This window comes from Chaetodon auriga, chromosome 17 (genome assembly GCF_051107435.1).
Source record: "Chaetodon auriga isolate fChaAug3 chromosome 17, fChaAug3.hap1, whole genome shotgun sequence".
Classification (NCBI taxonomy): Eukaryota; Metazoa; Chordata; class Actinopteri; order Chaetodontiformes; family Chaetodontidae; genus Chaetodon; species Chaetodon auriga.
In genome coordinates, this window is record NC_135090.1 from 13817421 (window position 1) to 13839109 (window position 21689).

Here is a 21689-nt window from a genome sequence, read left to right on the forward strand (position 1 = left end):
AAACAGCAAATAACCAGAAAGCTAATATGGTGATTGTTACAGTAACACTCAACAGCGGGTTCGGTATGCTAGCAACTGTGATGTAGCGGCCGGGCAGAGTTAGCTTGTTTCCGATGCTAAGGCTAACGTTACTGGTTGTCAGGGCAGCCTCGCAGACACCGCAGGGAGGAGGGGCTTGGAGGCGGGGCATGAGTGCAGCAGAGCGGGAGGGGGAGTGACGAGGAACTTGCGTTGGTTCAAATTTTCAGGCTAAGTCTGCTCTCTTCTCCATCTTACCTACTGCAGCTTTAATTCTGCAAAAATGCATTTTACTGCAACTTTTGATGAGCAGACATACTGACTATGGAGAAGAGTGCTATGCTACCCAGTGGATCTGTTTGGAAGCCAGTGACCACACACATGGATAAGTTATTCTGAAAACCACTCTCTAAATAATTAATTATCTACACAAAAGCTCTTAATGTAGACTGTCCCCAGTTCAGCAGAATAAAAAGTCATTGAAATTCATGCTTAAATAATTTTAATAATGTTTAATTCAGAGTGGTTGTTGGGATCTTGAAGCACTGGGGACTTGGCCCTCTTATGTAATGAAAACAGTGGGCCCAGTCTCAATGTAAGGGTCACAAAATCCCTGTAGGAATCTATTTTATGGTTCAGTGTGACGTGACTCGAGCCGTGATGATCGATTCTGGTTAGTAGTTCAAGAGACTGGGTTCCATTTACATTGATGTGCCTGGATGATCATTTACAGAGGTCGCCATAAGGCAGTAGCCACAGTTTTCTTAGAAATGCCTCGAGAGCATTTTCAGTTTCACAAGAAGTGGTGGTGAAAAATCAGCCGTGTTACACTGTGATATTGCACATTTTGGAAGGGCAGTGCATTGCTAGACATTACCGAACCTTTGCATCTTGTTTTAACGCTCAGCTTATCTCTATTTAATTGGCCTGGACAGATCAGTATCAATGGGAGCATTAGAGAAGTTTTTGCAGTGAGGACTTATCTGATGATAATGTGCTGCCATAGCAAACCTTGCAGTGAGCGAGGTGTCTGATGAGGTTAGGTGACTGCAGTCTGTCCTTTGACATGTCTATCTTTCCCTCCGTTTTCCTCACATAAAGCTCAATCAGTCACACCATGAAGTACTGTCATTTGTTGAAATCTGCTCTGGTCAAGACCAAGAAAAGAAGCAGACACAGAACAGATGATTTGTAAAGTAAATTATTTCAAATTATACATGTTTCTAATGTGATTACAGCAATTTCCGATCTGGCCTAGTTCGCTAACCGCTATTCATGAAAAGATCTCGATAAAGAGTGGATGTGAATAAAGAACAGATCATTTGTAAATGTTTACAGATTATACAGAAACACAAAGAACACAGGAACTGCAGATCGTAGGTCAGTGTTCTGTTTGTTTGTTGATGCCCGTCAGTTGTGAGGATACCAGTTTCTCCCATATCAGTATTTTGGGTTAAATATATTGTGGAGATATAAGATAGAAACTGTGTTATAGCAAAAATTAGAACTGTTTTGGGGAAATACAGCGCTAATCAGAATTATTATGCAAAACCACTTTAATTATTGATCCAGCTGTTTAATTTCATACTCAGCGTAAGAAAACCTTCCTCTCAGATCAGTCAAGACAACGCACAGGATGACTCAGCAATAAAACATGAACTAAAACATATAAGGATGATGCAGTGAATAAATGAATGAATGAAGTTTAACAGGGAAAATTTGCATTGGTTAGAGACGCATTTGGATAGAGAAGCCAACTGTCATTTCTGAATTCACCCGGTTAGCAGAAAGGAAATGCACAAGGTTACTTGCGTGTCTGTGAACTGGTAGCTGTTGAGTCCATGAGGCGGTGTCAGAAGCAGAGGAGATGGTGTTGTAGCCACAGGGGAGTGGAGGTGAAGATCTGGCAGTTGAAGGTGATGGTAACACAGACCTTTGAAGTGACCTTTGCACGAGTAGCAAAAGAACGCACTTTTTCCCAATGTGGTGTTTGGATAACACTTATGTTTCCGATGCAAAACCATAAAACATTTGGTGCATAGAATATGATCCCGTTTCACCAAAATCCGTGGTGGTTTGTGACGTAGTGCCACAGAGCAGTACGCACCTTTCACGGGATTTTGTACCCGCCCACCCAAGGTACACAGTGCAAGAACAGGTGTTTGGGATGCAGAGTGGGAACCGTTCTCTCTATTAGAAGTCAGTGTACCAGCCAAATGATTTCGAAGCTGTTATTTTAAGGTAATGAATCAGTGGGCTGAGAAAACAGAGCAAACGAGGTGCGGTGTGTTCTCACTAATCACTTATGTGGGTACGCAGTGAAGACTTCAAAAGTCAGCAAACCGTCTCTGTAATATCAGTTACTTAGAAATAAAGTTAGCTAATGTCAGCTAACATGATCCTCTGGAGGAACAGCACCCGAACATGTGAGACCACAGTGGTGTGTTCAACTGAGGACGGTTACATCTATTTCTTAAGTTTCATCTCCTCATTAGTAAAAAAAGATTATACCACTTTTATTTCTTAAAGCAAGGTTACACTAGTTAATTCACTTAAGCAAAACAGAATGAAGGAGACACAGGATATCATGTAGGTCATACAGGAGCTATGTGTGAGCGCTGTGTGCTGAAAACACATCCTATTTTATGGAAGATGCTCACTGATTTTGGGTTGAGCACCCCACTGAGATTCACACTGGAGCACAACCTCCTTCTCTAACACACATTGCAAAGTTGTTTTTGTGACTTGCCAATGACCTTCCCTGCAATGTTAACTATTTTGGAGAATATGTTTTCGCTCTGTACACTCAAGGAGCCCTACCAAGCTGTTAAAGAAGTGAACCAGGCTCCTGTACTCCATGCCATTTCACCAAAAAGTGGTCTGCGTGTTCTCATTAAAAGTTAGGGTCTGGTCAATGATTGTCCCCAAGTACTAAAAATGTTCTACTTCGTCTACAGGCTGGTTGTCGAGTATGACAGGGCTGGTTCCACTTGGTTGTGTTTGCACTAGAAGTTTAAACATAATGTCAATACAGCTCTCGGCTGCAGTTAATCTTCACCCTGCTTGCTCCAAACAAGATGCTCGTGTAAGTCTGTAGGTTCTCAAGCACAGCACTCACATCACATCTGCATGTCTGTGCTTTTACTTGCCCCTTCATGCTCATGTGCGAGTGCCTCTATCACCACTGAATTCAGCTGGGGCCTCTTGAGACATGTTCACATCTGCCCCACCCATTTCGCACGCCTCAGTGAACGGTGCATAGTTCAAAGTATGTTACATGCACTGCCCAAGGGAGATTATAGCATCCAAGCTGAACACTTCGAATAGCACAGTTCAGCTATTCAGATGAAGAAGTGGGATATAAGAGTTTATTAAATGATGTTCAATGGCCATTCACACAGTTTCACTTTATGCAATAATAATTATTCTGCTTACAGGCATTAACAACACACAAAGCATTTGATTACATAAGTGGAAATGTGACTGTTACTTTGAAATTGTGCGAGAGGGGGATGGGTTTTATTTTTAGGTGGAGTTGTGTAATGCCTTGTCTTTTTCATTAGGATACTGAGGATCAAATGACAGGAGGGCTGGAGTGATGGACCATGTGAATGTCCTCAAGTGAGGGAAGGAAAAAGACCAGATGGGGCCTCGTTTCATGGGCTGCCTTCTACAAGGACATGGCCAGCAGAGGTGTGGTCCTCAGAGAAGCTGTCGGGACTCAAGTAGGTTTAACCTGCACTTTACAGTATGTCGTTCCCAAATGAGGCTGCTTACATAGATTCATTGTAGCATCACCAAGAGGAGAAACTCAGGCTTTCTGACTGAGGTTTGTGTGATGTTTCACTTATTGCACTGGGTTGATAATGAATACATCCACATCATTTCTATTTTCACTATTTGATTTTAACATTGCAGTTTATGCCTGGATCCATTATCTACACCTTGCACCTGTTTTTTGCTTGGTCCATTTCATGTGATGTATTTGCTATTTACCAGTGACTGATGAGCAGCTAAAAAGGAACGCCCAGTAAATGCATCTTTGTCACAATTTCTCAACTGGACAAGATAACAAGAACTACCCTACAATTAACTGCTACTACAAAAACTTGGTGTTGCACAATGAATTTGCTGGTTGCAGCATTGTTCTGTTGGTGGTTGGTAGTTTACTAAGCTGAGATCTACGTCAAAGATTGCTTGATATGTGGCTGGAATATCATTTGCACGTGTACGCGAGTGCCTCCCCTCCCGCACACACAATTACACAATCAGCACAAACACTTTCTTGCTGATACAGTCTGTTAGGAGAAATGTTCCCTCGCCCAGGTGTGCAGCAGAAAATGTCTAGTGTACGCTCACTATCTGCAAAATACCTGTGTGCCACCAGAATAAATGGGCTGTCACCACACCAAGTCAGATACTGTCAGCTAAGCAGCGTAATGTGCAACGCTGAGAAATGCAGGAGGTAAGCAAATCAATCCATATTTTGTGCGGTTCTCCTGTGTATTTTTGTCCACATACAACACATTTGAAACAGACACGTGTGTGATAGTCGGAAAATATTGCTAAAAGTTTTGGAAAAGCAGCAATCTGCTTGTTACAGAAGGTAGGAACGAACCACAAAGATAGATTTGAACATGCAAGCAAAAGCAAGGCTCGCTTTATGCCGACTTCAAGAAACACATGTGACAGCTTTCGTGGAAGTTATAAGAAAGTGAAATCTCCAGGAGATAGCAGAAGGGTTTTATCTCTAAAGGCAGCTATGGTCCAGGCCCGAAGGCTCTGGGGAAAATCAGCCGTGTGTGTGCGTCTATGTGTGCATGTGTGCAACGTCTATGTCACAAAGTCATTGTCAGAAGTTTTTCTTCCTGCTATCTCTCCCACTCTGACGTGCTCTTCCTGTCTGCCTCTCTTGCTTCAATCAGACTAATCATTTTCCCTGTTAATTGCTTCTTTACCCTGCGGAGCTGTCATGTCTCAGACAGACTGTGAGGAGAATAGCGAGTTTTAAGATCTGATGTGTCCCGTGCTACATCTGTACCAATGTGTATCCTGATGTACTGTTCACATTTAACAGTAACCGGTCTAAAACAGGGTCGTTGGCATGAAAAGCGTGTTTGAGGTTTGCAGTTTAGGTTTTTAACAAAGTGCACAAAAGAAAAAAAAAGGTCACTGGCATACAACGCAAATGTACTTTCTTTTGTTACGTAACTATCCCAGTCATGTACATATAGTCCATGTGCAGTTACCCTGGATAGATAAAGGATAGATAAAGAGGTATCAGTGGCACACTGACAACTTCCATGTTATCAATGACTTACGTAACATAATCCGGGGTCCAGCCATAGTCTCTGCTAAATGTGAAATCCTGCTAAATGCCTATGTTAATGAGTTTGCTTGCATGTGCGTTTTATCTCCTGATTATACATGTGACCTAATGTACCTAAAGTCATTGCCTGAGCAAGAGACTGTCCATTATCTGGCATGCAATATATAATCATGATTAAATACTAGAAATGTACATGGTGTGTGACATCAGCACGTAATGCAGGCAGCTCACCAACCAGCTCCTCGTGGATTTATTTATCTTGGGTTAAATGTATCTTGGAGAACTTATTAATAGTTTTTAACTGGGAGTTAAAAATGATCTCCTTTATCGCCATTTAATTTTCCCAGCATGCAATGATTCAAATTATAGTTGTCACAGCAGCAGCCATTATTTCATTTGACAGGGGACATTTTAATAAATAGGAGATTGGAAATTAGGAGTATAAGTGTGCTTTTGCTTTTGTATTTGTATTTCTAGAAGGACCATGCTTTAGTATAAAACAGTGGTGTCTTGCAGTCCCATATGGGATGGGCCAGATGTTTGGCATGGCACAGAAACAAAAAATAAACTATCTAATGAATATAAAACATACTTATTTGATGTCTTTTCCAAAGTGCTGTCTTTATGCCTCTAGTAAACATGCTATGTGTAATAAGGCTCTGTTGTGCATTAGAACAGAACTCCTCATGCAAAGCAAATATTTGTCTTTAAACTTTTAAAGCCGTTAGGTTATTAAGTTATTTCTTCTCTGTTTCAAGTATAGTGTGTGGCCTAAAGCTGACCTGTGTACCTTTCAGTGAACTGTGACCACTGTGGCAACCAGTGATATCTACAGAATAGTAGCACGTTGAATTCACCTACTCAAGATTTTCCTGAGTCTCTTGCTTTGATGAGTCAGCGAAGTGGACAGCTAATGGTAGCTAATGGAGGTACAGCACCTGACAATATGAGACCACAGCAGTGTGTTCAGCTGAGGATGGTTAGAATTAGTGCTTGTAATTTCAACTCCTCATTAGTATGAAAAATGCTACGAATGGAATTTCTTAAATCAAAGGTGGACAGGCTCTCTTAAATTCGTAGACAAACATCAAAAATTTGAAAAATAAAGCACAGTATATCTTATCAAATGCCTCTTATTGTTAGGCAAAAGAAGCCCATAATAGTCTGCATGTGTGAGGTTTCAAGAGTTACAGTCAGTGATGTGTGGGAGAAGGTCAGTATACTGTAGTTCTGAGCTGCAGACATGGTTCATGTTAACCCTGCCTGTTCCAGACAAGGTGCTCAACAGTCTAGAGGCTCTTAAGCACAGTACTCACACCACATCTGCATGTCTATGCTTTTTTGTTTGTGCCTCCATCGCCATTGAACTCTGCTGTGGCTTCTTTAGACACGTCCACATCTTCCCCGCTTTGCACCCCTCAGTGGACAGTTCATAGTTCAACATACTGTATGTTACACTTTGGCTTTAAACAGTCGTATCGATGCGTCAATCTGGGTATTGGTGGCTGTTTTGCACCGGCGTCATCTCATTGCAAACCCCAGACAGAAATCCCTTTAAACTGCTTTTCAAAAGAGGTTTATTGATAAGCAGAAATCCATAGAAGCACATTAGCTAAAGCTGGGATCTTGTAAACCAGTTTGAATGACAGCTTAAACTGTAGAACAGATGTATGACTGCCAAAATGGCGTCATTTCTAAAAAATCTAGACACAGCAGTGTTGCAAAAGCCAAAATTTCAGCTCAGTCTGTGTGTGTGTTAGACAATCCCCTTTTCACTGCTTTTTCAAGGGCAGCCGGCATACTGTACATCACCACCTAGACAGGGAGACAAACACCGGGTCTGTAGAATATGATAAACATAGGCCTTGACAGTTCTCACACGAGTTATGATCCGAGAAGCAACTTTCAAATGTATACTTTCAGCCATTTAGCTGACAGTGTGTGAGCAGGTAACAGGTCAGTGTGTTGCCTAAGGGCCCTGTCACATCACATTAGTTGATGTAAGGATTAAGCCTGAGACCTTTCAGTCACAGGTCTCAAATCAAAGCAGAGTCATCACTTTCTTTTCCAGCAGCAGGATCAGGAGACGGGCACACATCTTGCAGAAGCGCCGCCCTGACACTAAGGTGTAAAGGCACATTGTAAAATCTATGATATGAACCTCTGTCCTGCAGCCAGACATCGCTGTCATATCTCACCCATTTTTTCCATCACCGCTCTCTTGCCTCTTTTCACATGCCCTAAGCGATTCTCGAGTCTGCTGTAAGTCCTCGCTTTGTTGTCTTCGTCCTTCCTCGTAGGACCTTTGGAGTGCAGAATCAATTTAGGATAACGTTGGCTGATGGGCATGGAGAAGATGGTCAGACAAGTATAATTCAAAGCTGACAAGCCGTGTCTGGATACACATTAAAGATTATTCAGTGCTTTCTACGTCACCTTGCCTCAGGACACTGAGAGAGAGAGGGGGGAAATATTCATGACTGGATGAGCATCAGGGAGAAATGGAGCAGAAATTAGAAATGGATGATGGAGGCAGTAGATAGCCTTCACACTCCTGTAAGACATATTTTTTGTATGAATAGTATTAATATTATTTCATTCTAGCAGTTGGTCAATAGCATGGATTTGAATGTCATAGTTCACCAAAGTTTAAATTGACTTTCCTCAACAAGCAAATTCATTCATTCCAGTCCAGAGTTTCATGTCTCATGTCTCAGATCAGTCATATCAGTAGGATTCATCTCTGGCTTTTACAGTCAATATGTGGTTTTGCTGCAGCATCAGTTGACCTTGTATTCTTTTACAGTGAGGCTTGTCAGCTTTGGAATTAATGGAATATAGAAACATAAAACCTCTGCTTGTTCCCAGTTGTGTCTTCCTCTGTTTCTTGAGGAATCTGAAAGTATAAAGTGCGCCGGAGGAGGCAAAGGCGAGGTTTTGTCAGGAAACAGGATTCATTCTGCATCTGAGGCACTCTGTTTGAGTTTTCCTCTTTTTTTTTTTTCTTTTCAGAATCTAAGTAAATGAAAATATTCATGGAACAAGATTGCTTCACAGTGTAACTCTGTACTCAAAGAATCCACAATTTGTTTCTTCCTCTTGTAGAAGGTTTCAAACAAGAAAGAATCAAAATTGCCCATAAAGCCCAGGTCAGCTGCAGTGTTACCAGCCCGCTAAAAGGATGAGTCAAAGCAAATCAATAATGCCACCGGATATAGAAATGATTTCCCATGAAGCAGCAGTTCTGAAGTCCTATGTGAGTGAGTCTATATTCCATATGTGGCCCACCAGATGTATTGGGGCTGTACGTACATAACAACTTGGTCACCTTGTGTGTCGTAGCTGTGCCTTTCTGACGTGTCGTGTTGGCTCAGGTCCAAACTGGCACACGTCCCGCTGAATATGTCAGCTGCCAACCCTGCTGCCCATAGGGGTGTGTGATACGCAATGTGGACTTCAACAAAGCATAAGGCCACATATCAATCTTTTCACATTGTGTTAAAGTCCCAGGGTACATCTCCCCTACGGAACACTATTGTTTGGAATATCACTGCTACAAATTATAGTGGAAAGCAATAGATAGTAAACAGTGTATGTCTTTCTGTACAACTGGACATGTTTAAATGACTTAAAGGAGCCCTGCAGTGGACTGGTGACCAGTGCATGCAGGGATAGGCCCCATAATGGATAAATAGAGCATGTGGTATTAAATAAAAGATTGAGCATGTGACACTAGTTAGAGCTCACTAGCCAGTCAGAGTTTTATAGCGGCTCTATCTACAGTTTATGTAATTGGAGTTTCATGTAGTCTGCTTAGATACTGAGTCGTGCACTATTGGTAACATAATGAAGTATTCATACATCTAATGCTTCACCACATTCTGTAACGAGATGGAAAAACATGTTTCTCAGGGAAAGCATGTTCCCTGCCTGCGATCCCTCTCAGTCACTGGAGTCTATCCCTGAATGCACTGGGCACAAAGGCAGGAAGCGTTCTCGATAGGTCAGTCCATAAAGAAACACTACTCATTGTATATTCAAACTATAAATAACTTCAACAAGTCACCAAGAGTCCATTTTCTCTAGTCTGTTCGGTACAGATCAAGGCGACTGTGGAAATGTGAAGTTTTTGGCTCGAGAGTTGTTATAGATTTGCAGTCACTTACTAATTCAGTTTGTCCAGATTTGTGTATTGATGAGATTGCATTTGTTGAAGTGTTTTTAGAGTCAGTATGACAGTGATTTGCAGAGTTTCCCAGTTTTTTCTCAACTTTTTACATAAAAGAATACAGAAATGAGCGTCTCAACAGTTGTGCTCCCAGAACATTTGCATCCATCGTATCAATGGTCACGTTTTTCACTGTTTCATGCCAAGTAATTGTGCGTAATTAGCACTTGCCACCTAACTTGTTAAAACATGTCGTGACTGGCAGTAGCAACGCTGATCTTTGTATCAACACCAAACATTCATGTCACACAATTTGAAGCCTTTCACAATTTGTCAAACTGGATTGAAGCAATTAAACACCTTGCAATGTGAATGGCCTCTCATACATTCATGTGTAGCATTATTTAGAGTCTTCTAATCCACAAGGAATCAAATCATAGCCGTTCTTGCTGCGAGCCAACAGTTTATCGAGCAGGGCTGCCTTGGGAAATTTATGGCTGACTTATGGAGCCATGATATTTAATTCATGCATGTGATATTTTTCCCACAAAGTAAATTAAAATTCTATTTTGTGAAGTACTTATATCTTTAGACATGCAAATATTAACTAACAGGCAACTTCTAACTTTCACGCGTCACAGAATTTGCGGCCACAAATGCAATTTAGGTCGCCCCCTGTCGTGATGAATAATTTCAACCAGATAAATGCATTTGTAAGGTGAAAAACAACACTTCGGTCTACACTTTGTGCATCGACTACAGAGTTCTGACCACAGCACAGAGGCAGCAGTTCAGATGTTATCACGTAAAGGTAAATCAGACCACTGCCATCAACATTCTTCTGGAGCCGCAACAGTAGTCCGACATCTTTCCTGCCACCTTTTGCTAAGCATGTAAGGCAGCTGTCGCATCGACTGGGCCTCTCTGCTAGCATCTGGCCCATTAATATGGAAAACATTTTCTGCTAAAAACGTGAGTATTTGCAGCTGAGTGAGCGCACCTGCCCCACATTCCCCAGAATGAGCACCAAACACAAGTGCTTTCCGACAGATATGGAGTAAGCTTCACTTTGGATCCAAGCTCACTGAGTCAGGAGGATATTTCTAGGTCAGTGAAACAGACAAGTAGTAGTATACATTTCAGATGTACTGTAGATTTCACCCCTCTCGCAGAGGCAGAGAGAGTGTGTCATGGTTTATTTAGCCAGGTTATCTGCCAGCTCATTGGGCCAATCTTGTCCTTGTTTCATGTTTCCTCACTTATTCATGACTGAACCAACATGCCAGTGGTAAATGTTTCATTCTCTAAATGAGTAAACTCTATTTTTAGCCAGGATGAAACAGTTAAACAGAGGAAACATTGTTCTTCACATCCAGCTCGTGCTTAAATATATATCACATGTTGTGAGAGGAGTATTTTGTGAATTCAAAACACTGCAGGCCACCGCACTTTGAATTTAATTTGAATTTATGACGCACAACACGGTTCAAAAGTTTGGAATCACCTGCCACATAGGCTTGATTTGGTCCTATCAAATGGCTGAAAGGACCAGGGCCTTCTCTACTTTTGAATGGTCTTTCATGCTTTAAGGTTGTAGAAATTCCTCTTTTCAAATATAGACGCTATTTTGTGTGAAGGGTTTGCAGAAAAGTAATTTTTGTACATGGAGAACAAAAACCCTGTACAGTGGTTCACACAGACTGACAAGTGCAGGGACTTTGGGGGAAATGGTTCCAGCAGTATTCTCCCATCATGCAAGATGTCGACTAAATGGAAGTTTTAATCATTTAATTGTTTTTTTGTTTTGGACCAAAACTATAGGTGTCTGAATTATGATGATTTTATCTATGTTTAAATAGGAGTTTTGAGGAAAGAACGTCAGTATCACAGGTGATTCCAAACTTTTTAACAGGTGTATTTTTTCTGCCAGAAATTTAAATAACTGTATATAAGATTCTTGTCGTTGCATTAACACACATTCTGCATCCAAAACTGTGGATGCAAGTACATTTTATGCAAATAGAACATATGCATTAGAGGAGCGCTCGCACAGAGATTGGATTGAGAAATCAAAAGCATGTGGATTACTTGTTTTTATTTCCCAGGACCAGACCACTGGGGCCCATCAGCCTATGATTACTAGCTTCTGTCTGCCGAAAATGAACCATAATTGATCCAGGCAGAGGGACGATTATTCTGAATAATAGACCTGTATTATATATGGAAGCAAGGGAAAGAGGAGCCGAGCTGAAGGTGTGATTGAAAAGAACATGTTTCACTGAGCTACACTGCCCTCATCAGGGATTCAGAGCAGAGACCTGATTCTCTTGCATTTGGAGGTTTGGCCTTCAGCCTGCAGACAGACTGTGAGTAGTATCCAAAGTGTTTGATGTGTAGAGCTTGTCAGGCAGCCCGAGTGCTGCATGAACTGCATTGTTCAGGGTAACAACATGGCTGAGACTGAGCTGGAGGGAAAGAATCACCCTCTGCTGGTGCAGTCGGTTCCTCATATTCCTTGCATTGAAAGAATGCTCAAGCTATTCTGAAGCACGTTTGCATTCAGTGTTTACCAAAACATAAAACTGGAACACGCTCATAAAAACTTAACCCCATAGCATCACGAGTGGTCAGAAACTCCACAAAGACACCTTTAAAGCCAACCTTTGAGGAATCTCAATAGTTTTGTGCAGTTACAGATTAAACTTAACTACCATAGTTCATTTCTATCCCTGTGATTGAATAACTGGTCGTATGACAATGAAACCCTTTTTTTTTTTTTTGGTGGAAATTTGCCACTAGATATAAAGACTCCTCTGCAGTAGCCAACACGTCAGTGCAGGACAAAGGGCAACACATTGTGTGGGTCTGTTTGAGAAATAGTGGGCTCAAAGTTCACACAGCTGTTTAGACCTCTTCTGACAATCAACAGCAGACACAGCCAGCTGCAGTCGTCTGTCCTCTTTCTTCTGTCTTTAGATTTAGTTACATGTCGTCTCTCTATTAGCATACCTCAGTGAAGACAGGGAGTTATGGCGTCCCGTACTTATGTCGCTATTATATTTGTATTGTGCATTGAAAATGAACTTGTATCTAAATTGTTGCTGAATACGAGTCACCCAGCTTTTTATCTGTGTGTTTCAGTGTCCCCACTTCAATGACCATACATAAGATTCAGAGGAAAAGATAAAGTAATCCATAGATGACAAGATAAACCCTCTAAGACAAATCATTGTGACAAACTCATTTAACTTTTTACACCTTTTGGTCTTCAAACCCAACAGACATAACCCGCTCCTACTACAACATCAAACCACTAGATGGAGACATTGATCTATTTAAATCCAGTGATTCGACATCATTTCCTCTGTCAGACTGACCTGTTTCACACAGTCTTTAAGCTTCTGCATTAAATTAAAGAGAGAAGACCAGAGTCAGTGGAGCTCAGGCTGGCTTTCCCACTGCTCTGCTTTTAGGTAGCCTAAGATTCAAAATTATTGCTCAAAACACCTAGAAAATGATTATTACCACTGTGTGCTCCAGTCTTAGATCATAGTGCACAAATAATGTTCACATATAACATTAAAACTGTGTGTATGTAACTGATAAAATGAGGAGACATTTGTCTGTCTAATTAAATTGCAAGCGAACTTTAGCTGGAACTTTTAATGCACCTCTGTTAATCATATTTTGAGTTCATACCAGCCTAAATATTACTTAGTTTCCCCATCTTTATTAAACTACCAGCTTAATTAAGAAGATGCATGATGACAGGAAACGAGCTTGACATGAGAGGATATTAGACAAAATTCGAATGTGGGGATTTAGTCGAGCAGCGTTTTCTACAAGAACATAACTGTCTGTCACGTCTAATGCTGAAACTGCATCGCATTGGTTCAACTGGCATGTTACAATATACAGACAGGAGACAGATTTTTAGGAAAAACCAACCTCGAGAATTGATGCAGAGCAGCTTCAGTGCACCTTTGAAAAAAAAATTGCCCCCACAGCATAACAGATCCACTGTAGAGGTCAAGCATTCAGGCCTGTCCTCTTGGTACAGATGTCCAGAATGCGCTGAGGGATGACTCATCTGACCATATCACTTTTTCCATGTTTCTGCAGACCAGTGTCTTAGGTTTTTCATCTTTGTAATGAGGGCTCCATGCACCACAAGCCTACTATAAGATCCCTCTCTATGTAATTGCTGATGGGCAGTTCTTGCTGACAGCATGATCACATCCTGCAGTGTCACGTGAGGAAGAGCCAATCCTCTGTTTTTCCTTACAAATCACACTAATGCACGAGCCTCACTGTCATCAAATGTGTGCTGTTCACCACAATTTCAGGCCCTATTTACTGATGTCTTTCCCTTTTAGTCACTGTTCCTACTGATACAGCAGCCCTGTGAGCAGCTCCTACAATCTGTACCCCAACAATGAACCCTCTTTCAAAGCCTCTTGGATCTTTTCCTCTTGCCAGAATCAGAATCAGCTGGGCCTGCTCAGCATTTTTATACATGACATCAAGCACAACTGGATGTTAATTGCTTGATTGTACCATGCAGTGCACCCGCGCCTCCATTTCTTATGTCTCTCCGTTCTTTTATTCAGGTTTTCCTTTCATTTGTCACCCGTGTATCTCTCAGGTATGATGGGTGAATTATGGATTGAAGTAACTCTCTTTTTCCACTGCGGGAGATGTGGCAGTGTCAAAATTGCATTAGGTATAATTAGAGGAAACATGTCTAATGGCTCTGCAACAAAAGGTTGTTTGCCCACCCTCCCTAACCTCTATAGCACAGTATAGATGAACTCCTTCCTCCTTTTACCTTCCCTTCTTTCTTTCTTTCTGTGTCTGTTATCATATATAGGTGTGTGTGTGCGTGTGTGTGTGTGTGTGGTACATCGTGTGTGATACCCTGTGGAACGGTACATGCAGGCCCTTTGATTCAGACTGTGGCAGGGCAGTCTCAGCAGAATGCACTGTGACAGACCCTCTCTGTAGAAAAGATGGAGTCTGCTCGCACAGAAAGAGCCCGAGGGACAATTTTTCCCACTCACTCCAATTTTTTTCTCCTCCGGTTTCTTTTTGCTTCGTCATATTGCTCACACACTCTGCCGGGCTCTGTTGAATAACGTTCTTTCCTCTAACAATGTGAGAGCGCGTGCAGACACATGTGTGCGCAGACAAAGACACACGCACACACACACACACACACACGCTCCTTATCCTAATCTCTCTCCAGCTTTGAACACTGACTTTATCCCATCTGACTGAGTGAATCTTTATACAGCCTCTCTGCACACAGTCTGTGGGGATGGTAATAGGAAAGAGTTGACTTCCTGGGAGCTTTCTACGGCAATAGGCGGAGTGAGTGGGGAATATGCTGCCTGTGGATGTAACGCTTCAATAAGCCGAAGACATGAATATGAGGATCTGATTCCATGCCTTCAACATCCTGCTTTTCTTCTTTTCCCTCTTCCATATTTTGACTTTGCCAACCAAACAGTGTGCACACATTTATCCTTGTGAAGTGGGTTGGGATTTACTTTTTTTTTAGATGGGTAGCCAGATCATGTGTTCTTTGTCAATATCATTGAGATTCACAGTCAGACAAATCCTTAAATGGGAGCTGTGCAAGGTAGTTTTGTCCTGTTGGCTGCTGTTGAGGGACTTAAGGAATTAAGTAACTTGAGAAATGGCACTTTCAAGAGGAAGTAACTTTCCATAGTGAGTAATTTTCAGTCCTATGTCTCACAGTGTGTTCTGCTTCTTACTTTGAACGAGTGACTTAAAAAACATTCAGTTTAAATACAAAAATGGGTCAAAAACAAAGATATGTCAGGAGACAAATAGAACCTCATAAATCACCTGAAGCTGGGCCGTCCTTGCATCAAATTGGATGGACTGTCAAAGCGTCCACAAGAAATTAAATGCAACCGTCATTGTGTGCGGTGGTGGCATGCAGCCTCTTGACGCGTCTAACCAGCAGCATGTGACTGATAACAGATCTGACACTTTACAGAGTGTCCCGACACGTGTCGCGTGCACAAACAATGTCGTGCGTTTGCCGTGTGCGTCTGTCCGGTTCAGGAGCACCGGTGGAGAGGCAGAAACCGATTACTGCGATGTCAGCTCCTCAAAACTTCAAATTCATTTGAACATCAAACAGATGGTAGCTGCTCCAGTTTGAATGAACCTACTCCCACTTTTCAGATAAAAGTAATGTTGCATAACACTGAGTCTTCAGGGGAGAATATCTGTATCTTAGATATGTGTAGTATGGTTCCAGCCATGCTTTCTGGAAGAGCAGATATATGTGTGATGTGTAAAACTCAGTGGTAGAAATGGACTATAGAAGGAATGAAAATGAAAATATTGGTGAAAAATGATCAGCTGTGCACCACAACTCAGCAAAATTGCTCTGAGGCCGCGAAGTCAGTCATTATCTAATCCTCTTGTTGACTGAGCTACTGGCAACTTTGCCTGAATGACAATGCTGCATTTCAAGACAGCAGCAGGGAAAGCGAGTCATTCGCTCTGTTTTGTATTCATGCCACCATCTTCCCACAATTGTCTCTCTTGCTGTTGGCATCTTCTGTCGAGTGATGTTCTGTTCTCTCCGCAATCTCATTTAACAATTTCAGGGTAAATTGTTGAAATCCGTTAAAGGCTTTATTAATTTTAGAGCAAACACTTCTGCAGTCTGTGTTTTGGTACTGTTTGATTTGAATTTAGCTCGTACTCAGCACATTTTCAAGGATGCAGTTTTCCACTTATATGTTATCTTTGTGACAATCAATGAGACATTTCCTTCTTTATTGATAAACCATGTTTTGGCATAAAATACTACATTTTAGATGGTCCAAATCTCAATTTCACAATACCTGAGGCTCAGTCAGAGCAGATTGCATCCTACCCATCATTAGTGTTGAAGTACTGTCTTTTTCTTACACTAGATGGGGCTGTCCTATGACAAAAAGTGTCATTGGCGACATGCAGGGTTATGCTGATTCACCCGATAATGTTTTAAAGTACACCAGATTTGATTTGCTGTTCATGCAGCTCAAGGTTTCTGTTCATTTCATGATGGTTTGAAAACCAGCTCACATGTGCTTGGGAATAGAGCTTAATTGTGAACCGTGAACAACCCTGTCTGCTTTTATTTTCGTCAAAGTTAACCTATCATTGCGGCCGTGCAGCTTGAACGGATCTGAATACTGTGCACTGCGTTGCTGCGCAATGATTGCATAACCCTTGACAATGATAAAAGTGGACATGACGGTCACTGTGATGGATCATCTATTTCGGTTCAAGTCTCTGTATGTTTATTTTCACACAGTGCTGTTATACTGAGGACCTCACCATGTTGGAGGCACAAAGAAAACACCTGCTCCACTCGTTCAAGTCTCTGAGCTAAATAGGCCTAAGCCATCATCTCCCAGCAAGAGACTTTTCCATTCCACTTAGACACTCACAGCCAATTCTCTGCTGTGTGTGTGCGTCCAGCATGATATGACTGAACCTGATATGGAAAGCAAAATACAACACCTTGCTTACCAATTCAATGCCATTAATCCAGGCCTTTCTGTGCAAGTCATCCAGAACTGATGACATTAACTTCTAATTAAACATGTTCAGCAAGTAAGTCAGAAACCAACATATGAGGAGAGTGAGAATGAAAGCACACATAAGAATAGATTGAGCAAACCAGTTTCCTATTAGATGTGTGCTGGAGGTCAGAATATTGTTTGGGTGGCATCGCTGAAGCATCAGGTAGAACAAGTGGAGTAATTAAGTGAGATAATCCTCACACTCTGCGTTTCAGTGGAAACCTTAAAATTTGCAGGAGACCTCCAGGGCTCATTTTTGCAAAGCGCAGCGAGCTGTGCAATGAGGGTAATTACCAAATCTCTTTTTTCTTTTCTTTTTCCTTCTGGAGGAGACCTGGGATGTGTGTTAAAGAGCAAATTTTATGCTACCACACAACATTGTTTGGATTGTGATATTTGCTCTGGCTTAATTTGCCTGTTCAGGTTTTATCAGCGGTCGGGACGATGAATAAAACGCAGCTCATGCATTTTACATGAGCTATTATCGTTCTCGCACATTATAGAGACACATTTTTCGCTGCTTCCTGTATATACTTGAAATAAATTAAGGGGAACTATCGATAGCACTTTGTATTCTGTGATCTGCGTGGCTTGAATCGCTTTCAGATAAGGCACTTTGTTGAATGTCACCTCTCTAAGCTGAGCTATCAGGGCAATTTTGTTAATTATGATATATTATTGGTCCCTGTTGACCCCGTCGCTTCCGTGTTAGTGTTTTTAATTGGTTCTTTTGATAACACAAAGATGTTGTACATAATTATGATACTTGCTTCAACAGCCTTTCCATGATAAGTGAGCTGGTTTCACTGATTTAATTAAATTGGTCAATTGTATGTTTGTACAGTAGATGCTGATGAGCCCAGTGGTGCCGTCTAACATCATTCCCACCAAAACAGAAGTCTTCAAGTTTCACTTTTAAAATGGAGGTGACATGAGACGGGAGGAACATCAAGTCAGTTCTAAAAGGCTAGTTTTTTATGGTCTAATGTAGTCTATCAAAAAGGCTCCCTGTAGCATGAAATGGGGGAAATTCAAAGTGATAACAAAGGTAGTGGCACAGGTCAGTCGTTGCCTGTAGCAGTTGCGGTACGCAGCAGAACGGAGAGATGGGAGGTCACCTACTTTAAAAACATGAGAGGAAGAAATTGGATGCGTAGGATTGAGTTTAGGATGTGGTTTTGCGGGGACACGGCAGCAGGCTTGTGTAGGGAGGTGTTGAGTGGGAGCAACTAACATGTGAAAAACACTTTGACTTTAATGCCAGTCTATTCACTTGGCAAAGCACGAGGCCACGAAGACGGTTACACATATCACGTTCATAAGTCAACAGAGTCTAAGTTGTCCTCTTCACTTATGTGATCTCCACGGCGTTGTTTCTCATTAAAGGACAAAACTGAAAATGGTATAATATAGATTCAATTATGTGCATTTCAAGCTTTTCCTCTAGCCTCTTTTCCAGACATACAATGCTAATGTGATTGAATGAGCTCAAATCCATCAATCAAATTCTTAGTCAACCAGTTGGGCTTAAAATAAGGACCAAACTTCGATTGTGTGAGATAAAGAACTCAGTGGTCATATCCTTTAACACACAGTCCTGTATTGCTGCACAACTCTAATAATAAGAAGAGGCTGCTCAAGTCAAATGACAGATCCTTTAAGAAACACACTGGTGCAGTTGAAGTGAGGCTAATAATAATATCAGTGTGCTGCATTATAGTGTCACTGATTTTGTTTGGTTTAGCTTTTTTATCTTTTATTAATGTCCCAAAACCCACAAAAGCCCATCTTCACAGTCTGTCCCACTGTTCTGAAAATGGCCTATAAAACGTTGCTTACTTGAACAGATTGTGAATAACAAACTCTCCCCACTTCCCCGTTGCCCAGTGGCTCATTTTCAATGGAAATGACGAAGGCTGGTGATTAACATGGGAGCCATATTGCATCCTTAATGATTCCTGAGTTTGTGTCACCTCGAATTGGGCAGTGCCAGAACAGATGGCCCCACGGGTGGAATCCAGACACGCTCGCTGTGCCTGTGACAACTTTGAAAAGTAAAGTGTGTGTGCGTGAGTCAGTTTACGCCTGAACATTTGTGTGTATGCAAATATGTGTTGACGGTGTGTTGCATTTCTTTTCCAACATTCGTTCCTGCGGGCCAATGCTCTATATAAGAACGCACTCTTACTCAGCCATCGTGGTTGCATAAGAATAAGAAAATCCAGTATGTTTGAATGTTTTTAAGATTTTTCCCATTTGCAAAACTTTAAACCTTGCCATTGTTAAGACGTGTCTTTGGAGAGACATGTTTTGTGAAGCACAGGGGTCTCTGTCTGTATCACTTCCTGTACTTGTTTGCTCACGTCTGCTAGCCACTCTCCTGTGTTTGACAGAACTGTGACTGGCAGAAACAGTTGCAGGTTTTGTACAACGCGTCGTTTTAGCCTCTAGCTTCTAACTCCCATCCAAGATAAGAGACTTGTTGACATGAGAGAGCCAGACCAAGACAACCAGACAAGATGATGACAGAAGCTGAAATGTTGGCATGTGAACACAGCATCTGTTGCTTGCACCTATTTTTCGACTTTCTGTCAAACACACATTTGCACACGCTGGCATGTAAACATATCCATTCACATGAAAATCTCTGTGTATTGGTGACATGCCACTGTCACTGGACAGTGAAATGAACCAAAGAATATTTTTCAACAAATCGTCAATTGAAGGTAAAAGACACAGCAGTGCAAACCCAAGGCACATGGACAACAGTGTTATTAGAAAATAGTTCCAGAACGAAGAACGGAGACCTTTCAGAGGTTTTCATTATATCACAAGAAACAGAGCGCACAGAGTGTTGATAGAATTTGTGTCAACATTCAGAGCTGATGCCTACTCATTGCCCACAAAGTCCTACTCAGAAAACTTGTTCCGATTTGAGACATGAAATCTAACGTGACCTCGTTTCACTGTTTCTAAGCACAACTTTGGTGTTCACACGCAGCACTGTATTAACATTTTTTAACCCAAATGTGATCCGAATGGTATGTAAATTCTCTCATCATTGTTTTACTTGAGTCTGTCAAGGTTCTCTCCTTGACTTTTCCTTCTCTCATTTACTTTTCTAGCTCTTATCCATCCCTAGTCCCTGTCTTCAGTGTTCCACCCACCTTTGCCTGGATTCGATCCCCACAGTCCTTGCCAGCCTTCTAGGCATCTCCCCTGTAACTCCTCTGTCTTTTTTATGTTTGACTTCACTGGCAATAAGATACTCTGGGACTATGAACCAGCATAAAGCTGCTCTTATTTTCTGGTGATGTCAAAGAAAGCGTGATCCAACAGGGGAAAAAAAAAATGAAGAGAACAGCCTGCGGTGTAGAGTTGCCTGGCAACAACTTCCCACCTTTGTGCGAGTTGGCCTTCATCAGATTGCGTTGAGGACATTTAGAAACATTCCAGGATAAAAGTTGGCTTACACAAACTGGTGAAAGGCAGGGCCAAGAGGAAAGGAGACTGAGAACAGTAACTGATGAAGAAGGATGTCTTATCATATGGGGTGACCACCTTTGATACAAAACAGGCAGTGGCCTTGATTTATTTTATTTATTTTTTAATTCATCTGACTGGATTTATCAGCCTTGGATTTTGTGTCTGTTTTAAAGTCTCACAGATGAGCATAAGGTGGATCCTAATCCATTCGTTGGACTGCTTCTGTAGTTTTTTGAGGAGAGGGTCTTATACTTAACTGAAGTGGTAGTTATGCCCCCTACAGTCTCTTTTAACCTCCACTGGAGACTCATGCAATTCGTCATGTCAGCAGCCCTTCTTTCATGGCTGGCGCAGATCCCGTCAGCAGTGCTTGGAGGTTGGGGGCTGTACTGGGATTGCAGATGGTGGGATGGGTTTTCTCTTCTTCACAGGCCACTCTTGCAATGGAGTTCCTCAAGGAGCTGGTCAGGGCACAGGTTGTGTATCTGAGTGTAGCTGCCACGGAGGGCCCAGGTGTTGGGTCTAGCTAGGAAGTGTTGCAGGACCCCTTTGGTGCTAGGTGTCCTCTGTGGACATCCAGGCTTGGTTCCTCTCACACACATAGGACTGATTTTGTGCCTGCACACTTGAGTATCCTCAGTCTGTTGGGGATACCTATTAATATGAAGAATACAATTACTGTTATTACAGGTGTAACAGGTGTAACATCATTCACTCTGTGGCTGTCCATACTTTAATGCCGACATTTCCGACCACATTTGTTGCTGCTTTCAACCCTTCAACCACATCATCTGTTTTCTCTTTAATTAAAATTCCCCCTTCCCCCAGAGAAACTTGTGCATGGCCATAGCGCCTGAGATTGGATTTGGGTGAGTTTTGGTGCTCTACCTGTCTGACTATAGGGATTAGGGTTAGGACTATGAATTTGATTTACCTCTTTTTTCATTGCACTATTGTAGCCTCCAACCAGACTTTCTCTTAGTACTGAGACATGTTCTGTTTCTCCCTCTCTCTTGGTTTTGGTTGCTCTGGTCTGGCTTACTGCTTAGCTTCTCCTCCTCCATGAGGTGGGTGA

At 41.8% G+C, this 21689-nt stretch overlaps 1 protein-coding gene across 1 annotated transcript in view; it reads left to right on the forward strand.

Annotated features, from left to right (window-relative positions):
• The first annotated feature begins 3581 nt into the window (after positions 1–3581).
• Positions 3582–21689, forward strand: part of dtnbp1b (dystrobrevin binding protein 1b) — a 54551-nt gene continuing 36443 nt past the window's right edge. Inside the window, exon 1 of the mRNA XM_076755185.1 lies at positions 3582–3743. Coding sequence (XP_076611300.1) covers positions 3662–3743 — 82 coding nt within the window. The 5' untranslated portion in view covers positions 3582–3661. The remainder of the gene's footprint in view (positions 3744–21689) is intronic.